General features: G+C 33.0%; 1 protein-coding gene across 1 annotated transcript in view; it reads right to left on the bottom strand.

The window, feature by feature from the left end:
• LOC106467632 (sodium-dependent phosphate transporter 1-B-like) overlaps positions 1-6,439 on the bottom strand; it is a 27,425-nt gene extending 20,986 nt beyond the window's left edge. The window contains exon 1 of the mRNA XM_013927998.2: positions 6,409-6,439. Within this exon, the coding sequence (XP_013783452.2) occupies positions 6,409-6,439 (31 nt within the window). The remainder of the gene's footprint in view (positions 1-6,408) is intronic.
• Positions 6,440-7,690: the final 1,251 nt, after the last annotated feature.

The following is a 7,690-nucleotide window of genomic DNA, read 5'->3' on the forward strand; positions in this document are numbered from 1 at the left end:
ATTGATGAGGCAATTTCTCAGTACCGCCAATTATATGAAGAACAGAAGAATACGATGCGACAAGCCACTCTAAATAAGTTTTTCTTAAAAAAATCAGATCAATAAATTTTAATTCATTGCATTTTTTCGTATTTTCTTATATACATATACTTTGATTAAAAAATACGCAAGATAGAAATTAATTGTGAATAAGAATGAAAACTGAGGTACGAATTACATGATTTCCTATAAGTTATTATATTCGATTAGTGCGGCTCTTTTAAAGAACACATTAACCGCACTAATCGAGGGATTCCTGTACTCACATTCATAGGCAGTAGGAGTTACATATGAGCTTTTAATACCATCATAGTTTACATATAAATAAGTAAAATTACTCAAACCATTATTAATATCATTTATCATTAACACAATTGTAACATCATAATAATTAAGCAATTCATACCTATTTTACTCGTTCTTTTTTTTTGATAATTACGTTTCTTTAAGTACGTTTTGACTAAGTCATTTCTCCAAACTGATATATATTTTTTAATGTTTTCTTACCTACAACATAATATATTCAAGCAACACATAGCTATGAATTTATTTATATTAAATAAAATTAAATGCAACTATGAAACATGTATGAATAAGCCAATACTGAAAAAATCAAATGAACCAATAAGTATATTCAACATTTATAGCCGCATTTTATGATATTTTACTTTATAGATGAAACACATGATTTTGTTATAAAAAACATGTTACTGAATTTAGCTAGAAGTTACAATAGATACCACTTTGAATGGTACTAATCCATTTTGAGTGATCCAGTTAACTTGCTTTGAGTCCCCCAGTAGCACAGTGGTATGTCTGCGGATTAATACCGCTAGAAACCTGGTTTCGATACTCGTGGTGGGCAGAGCAAAGATAGCCCTCTGCGTAGCTTTGTGCTTAATAACAAACAACAACAACTTGCTTTGAGTTAAAATCGTCTAACAAAGGAGTTTCTATGGCTTGTTGTGTATTAAAATCGAATAAAGAAGAGGAATCCCCATTAATAATTTGATTAAGAAGATTTACCAGTAAAGTTCCATCCAAGATGCTATGCTATAACTAACCATATTCCTCCATTAAGGACCTGCAACCTTAGAAGTCAACCAAAATCGCTGGGCCCATTGAAGAGCGCCATCTCGAGATCAATTAGATTTATCAGGTAGATAATAGTTTCTATTGTTAAGTAGATAGTATTTTCTATTGTTAGAAAAATGGTAGTTTCTATGGTTAGGTAGATAGTACTTTCTGTTGTTAAGTAGGTAGTAGTTTTTATATATCGTCAGGTAAATAATAGTTTCTATCGTTAGGTAGAAAGTGGTTCTACATATGGTCAGGTACACAGTAGTTTCTGTTGTTAGGTAGATAGTAGTTTCTATATATCGTCAAGTAGATTGTAATTTCTGCTGTTTGGTAGTGGTTTCTGCTGTTAGGTAGATACTAGTTTCTATAAGTCGTCCGGTAAATAATAGTTTCTATTGTTAGGTAGAGTGGTTTCTATTGTTAGGTAGAGTGGTTTCTATTGTTAGATAGATAGTGGTTTCTATTGTTAGGTATATAGTTTCTTTTTCCTGTTTTTAGCTAGATAGTGGTTTCTATATATCGTCAGGTAGACAGTAGTTTCTGTTGTTAGTTAGATAGTGGTTTTTGTTGTTAGGTAGATAGTGGTTTCTATAGTTAGGTAGATTGTGGTTTCTATTGTTAGGTAGATAGTGGTTTCGATTGTTAGGTAGATAATGGTTTCCGTTGTTAGGTAGATAATGGTTTCTGTAGTTAGGGAGATAGTAGTTTCTGTTGTTAGGTAGATAGTAGGTTCAGATGTTAGGTAGATATTGGTTTCTAGAGTTAGGTAGATAGTAGTTTCTGGTGTTAGGTAGACAGTAGTTTCTGTTGCTAGGTAGATAGTAGTTTCTGTTGTTAGGTAGATAGTGGTTTCTATAGTTAGGTAGATAGTGGTTTCCGTTGTTTGGTAGATAATGGTTTCTGTAGTTAGGGAGATAGTAGTTTCTGTTGTTAGGTAGATAGTAGGTTCAGATGTTAGGTAGATATTGGTTTCTGTAGTTAGGGAGATAGTAGTTTCTGTTGTTAGGTAGATAGTAGGTTCAGATGTTAGGTAGATATTGGTTTCTAGAGTTAGGTAGATAGTAAGTTCTATTGTTAGAAAATAGTGGTTTCTATTGTTAGGTATATAGTGGTTTCTATGTATCGTCAGGTAGATAGTAGTTTCTGTTGTTAGATAGATAGTACTTTCTGTTGTTAGGTAGATAGTAGTTTCTGTTGTTAGGTAGATAGTAGTTTCTGTTGTTAGTTAGATAGTGGTTTTTGTTGTTAGGTAGATAGTGGTTTCTATAGTTAGGTAGATAGTGGTTTCTATTGTTAGGTAGATAGTGGTTTCGATTGTTAGGCATATAGTGGTTTCTTCTGTTTTTAGCTAGATAGTGGTTTCTAATGTTAGATATATAGTGTTTTTTATTGTTAGGTATATAGTGGTTTCTTCTGTTTCGTCAGTTAGATAGTAGTTTCTATGGTTAGGTAGACAGCGGTTTCTATAGTTAGGTAGATAGTGGTTTCTTTGTTAGGTATATAGTTGTTTCTACTGTTTTTAGCAAGATAGTGGTTTCTATATATCGTCAGGTAGATAGTATTTTCTGTTGTTAAATAGATAGTAGTTTCTATATATTGTCAGGTAGATAATAGATTTTATTGTTACGTAGATAGTAGTTTCTGGTGTAAGGTAGATTGTAGTTTCTTTATATCGTCAGGTAGATAATTTTTCTATTGTTAGGTAAATAGTATTTTCGGTTGTTAGGTAGATGGTAGTTTCTATTATTAGATAGATAGTATTTTCTGTTGTTAGGTTGATAGTAGTTTCTATATATCGTCAGGTAGATGATAATTTCTGTTGTTTGGTAGATAGTGGTTTCTGCTGTTAGGTAGATACTTGTTTCTATAGTTACGCAGATAATGGTTTCTATAGTTACGTAGATAATGGTTTCTGGCGTTAGATAGATAGTGGTTTCTGTTTTTCGGTAGATAGTGGTTTCTATTGTTAGGTAGATAATGGTTTCTATTGTTAGATAGTTAGAGGTTTCTATTGTTAGGTAAATAGTATTTTCGGTTGTTAGGTAGATGGTAGTTTCTATTATTAGGTAGATAGTATTTTCTGTTGTTAGGTTGATAGTAGTTTCTATATATCGTCAGGTAGATGATAATTTCTGTTGTTTGGTAGATAATGGTTTCTGCTGTTAGGTAGATACTTGTTTCTATAGTTACGTAGATAATGGTTTCTGGTGTTAGATAGATAGTGGTTTCTGTTTTTCGGTAGATAATGGTTTCTAATGTTAGGTAGATAATGGTTTCTATTGTTAGGTAGATAATGGTTTCTATTGTTAGATAGTTAGAGGTTTCTCTTGTTGGGTAAATAGTGGTTCTATATATGGGCAGGCAGACAGTAGTTTTTGTTGTTAGGTAGATAGTAGTTACTATACATCGTCAAGTAGATGATAATTTATGTTGTTTGGTAGATAGTGGTTTCTGCTGTTAGGTAGATAGTGGTTTCTGCTGTTAGGTAGATAGTAGTTTCTGTTGTTAGGTAGATAATAGTTGGTGTTGTTATGTAGATAGTGATTAATATAGTTAAGTAGATAGTGGTTTCTATTGTGAGATAGATAGTAGTTTCTATATATCGTCCGGTAAGTAGTAGTTTGTGTTGTTAGGTAGATAGTAGATTCTGTTGTTAGGTAAATAGTACTTTCTGTTGTTAGGTAGATAATAGTTTCTGTTGTTAGGTAGATAGTATTTTGTATCTTCAGGTAGATAGTAGTTTTTATTTTTGGGAAAACAGTGGTTTTATATATGGTCAGGTGGATAGTTGTTTCTGTTGTTAGGTAGATAGTGGTTTCTGTTGTTAAGTATTTTCTATATATTGTCAGGTCGATAATAGTTTCTATTGTTAGGTTGATAGCGGTTCTATATATCGTCAAGTAGAAAGTATTTTTGTTGTTAGGTAGATAGTAGTTTCTATATATTGTTAAGTAGATAATAGTTTCTATTGTTAGGTGGATAGTATTTTCTGTTGTTAGGTATATAGTAATTTCTATTGTTAGGTAAAAAGTATTTTCTGTTGTTATGTAGATGATAGTTTCTATTGTTAGGTAGATAGCATTTTCTGTTATCAGGTAGGTAGTAGTTTCTATATATCGTCACGAAGATACTAGTTTCTATTGTTGGATATATAGTGGTTCTGTATATGGGCAGGTAAACAGCAGTTTCTGTTGTTAGGTACATAGTAGTTTCTTCTGTTTTAGCTAGATTGTGGTTTCTAAATATCGTCAGATGGACAGTATTTTCTGTTGTTAGGTACAAAGTAGTTTCTGTTGTTAGGTAGATAGTAGTTTCTGTTGTTAGGTAGATAGTGGTATCTATAGTTAGGTAGATAGTGGTTTCTGTTATTAGATAGATTATGGCTTCTGTAGTTAGGCAGATAGTAGTTTCTGTTGTTAGGTAGATAATAGTTGCTGTTGTTTGGTAGATAGTGATTACTACAGTTCGGTAGATAGTGGTTTCTATTGTTAGATAGATAGTAGTTTCTATATATCGTCCGGTAGGTAGTAGTTTCTGTTGTTAGGTAGATAGTAGTTTCTGTTTTTAGGTATATAGTAGTTTCTGTTGTTAGGTAGATTGTGGTTTCTATTGTTTGGTAGATAGTGATTACTACAGTTCGGTAGATAGTGGTTTCTATTGTTAGATAGATAGTAGTTTCTATATATCGTCCGGTAAGTAGTAGTTTCTGTTGTTAGGTAGATAGTAGTTTCTGTTTTTAGGTATATAGTAGTTTCTGTTGTTAGGTAGATAGTGGTTTCTATTGTTAGGTAGATAGTGGTTTCTATATTGTTAGATAGATAGTGGTTTCTATTGTTATATAGACAGTGGTTTCTAATGTTAGGTAGATAGCAGTTTGTTTTGTTAGGTAGATAGCAGTTTCTGTTGCTAGGTACATTGTGGTTTCTTCTGTTTTAGCTAGATAGTGGTTTCTATATATCGTCAGGTAGACACTAGTTTCTGTTGTTAGGTAGATAGTAGTTTCTGTTGCTTGGTAGATGGTGGTTTCTACAGTTATGTAGATAATTGTTTTATTGCTAGATAGTTAGTGGTTTTTAATGTTAGGTAGATAGCAGTTTCTGTTGTTAGGTAGATAGTAGTTTCTGTTGTTAGGTAGATAGTAGTTTCTGTTGTTAGGTAGATAGTGGTTTCCATTTTTAGTAGATAATAGTTTCCATTGTCGGGTAGATAGTGATTTCAATTCTTTTGTATCTTTTTTTAGTTTAGTTTGGTCACATGTCTTAGATTCTCTTTATGTTTAGTAACTGATGAAAATGTGGAATTTGTTGATATATCACAATCTGTTATTAGGTCGTCAAGAAATTAATGTCGCGTTTGGAACATTTTCATTAACCACTTCCCAAACAAAAACGTACACCACGTATAATAGTTAAACGTCACGTTAGGGTAGCCTATATAATATGTAAAGTTTAGTGTATTCTAATTCCTTATAGTGATGGCACACGACGAGACACACATTCGGCATGTAAAGCTGTTTGAATACCTGAAGGAAAACAACGCCTCTGTAGCCACAAAGAATATCATAGAAGATTTTGAACGTTCGTAAGTGTTAACGATGGTTCAGTAAATTTTGTTCAGGTGACTTTAGCCTTCAAAACTGTGATGACAGGGGCCGACATGTTAGAATTGATATTGATGCTCTGAAGACGCTTGTTGAGTCTAACACAAGGCAACACATTCGTAAAATGGCCCTGAAATTGCATGTCTCTCATGAAACAAGACGTAAACATATAAGGAATATGGGAAAACTTCATAAAGAAGGTGCTTGGGTTCCTCTCAAACTCAACGATGATCATCGTTTCCAACGTGTGAACGTTGCTTTGTCTCATCTGGCTCGTAATGCGCGTGAACTATTTTTGGACAGAATTGTCACAGGTGATGAAAAATGGATTATCTATGCGAATATCAAAAACAATGGCACAGTCCTAGGCAAAAACCACTTCCGACCCCAAAACCTGGACACCAGAAAGTGATGCATTGCATTTGGTGGGACATGAAAGGAGTAATTCATTTCGAACTCCTCAATCCACAGTGAACTGTCAATGCAGAAATCTATAGTCAGCAACTTGTTTAAATCAAGCCATTCATCAGAAACGCCCTTCACTGGTCAATCGGAAAGGTGTTCTTCTATACGACAATGCACGCCCGCATGTGGCACGTTTGACGCAGCATAAGATTATAGAGTTGGGTTGGGAAGTTCTCCTCCTCGACCACCCACCATATTCTCCAGATATGGAATCATCAGATTACCATCTTTTTCGAAAGTTCGCTTCAACACCATCTTAATGGGAAACGTATGTAAATGTGAAAGATGTTAGAGAGGACATCGACATGTTTTTTGCTTAAAAGACAAGTGATTTTTTAGTAGGGCATTAACAACCTGATTGTAAGATGGAAAAGCATCATCGATAAGAATGGAGTATATTTCATTTAATAAATGTTTTGTTTTGATATATAAATTGTTTGGGCTTTTCATCTAAAAAAAGCGACATTAATTTCTTAACGACCTAATAGTTTGTTGTTAAGCGCCTAGCTACACAATAGGCTATCTGTGCTGTGCCTACCACGAGTATCGAAACACTGTTTTGTAGTTTTATAAGCCTTCAGACTTACTGCTGTGCTACAAGGGAGGGGAGGCTAATTATAACAGTTTTGTTTTATTAAAGTTAGGTTTTGAATCTTCATATGTATTAGTTTCACTTGTATCAGTTTTATAATAAACATGTCAGCATCTCTTGGTGAACAATCTTTATTAGAATTGTTCGACGTTTCAGCTACTGAACCGATATCTATCAGTGGCAAGCTGCAAACACAAAATGTTTATCGACTCTAAGATGGGTCCAAAAAAGTTTCTGAACTTACAACATTAAAATTCCAGGTTTGATTCACTGTATTATACAGAGCGCAGATAGAATAAATTAACTCTAATATTATCTACTACCCCTAACTATCAAAGTATATGTTCATATCAGGTAGTTTCTGCCCACCAAAACATATTTCATTTTGAATTGTATATATTAGATTCACTTTACATGATTTGGATTATACCTGTGATTCAACGTGAAACGATGCTAAATAGCATAAGATTATTTCTTTTCACGATCTTTTATCATAGTGTTTAAATTTCCAGAAGCCTTCTTCACATAAATGTACTGGCATTGATGACAATTAATTTGATACATAATATTACTTCGGTATTGGTCATAATGCATCTTACCAAACAAATAATTGACTTTTACTCCAAGTTTAAATACAAAACTAGCTTTGATATTTTCACTGATAGTCTTATGTTTTATTACAATGTTATTATCAAACCCTGCAAGACTACAGATAACTTTCCTTTTACTAAACCTGCTTGACTCTCTTTACTACTTGCCACATATTTACTAGTTCCTCTGAATAACGTATATGTTTAAGTCATGACAATCTAGACTTGATTGAATTTAAATATAACGCACATAAATTGTTTTCTCCTTTATAAATCAAAACATGGCCAGCTGATTTCGATTCAAGTGAAAGTTTCTGTTTTTTT

The sequence above is a fragment of the Limulus polyphemus genome, unplaced genomic scaffold (genome assembly GCF_000517525.1).
Source record: "Limulus polyphemus unplaced genomic scaffold, Limulus_polyphemus-2.1.2 Scaffold2685, whole genome shotgun sequence".
Lineage (NCBI taxonomy): Eukaryota > Metazoa > Arthropoda > Merostomata > Xiphosura > Limulidae > Limulus > Limulus polyphemus.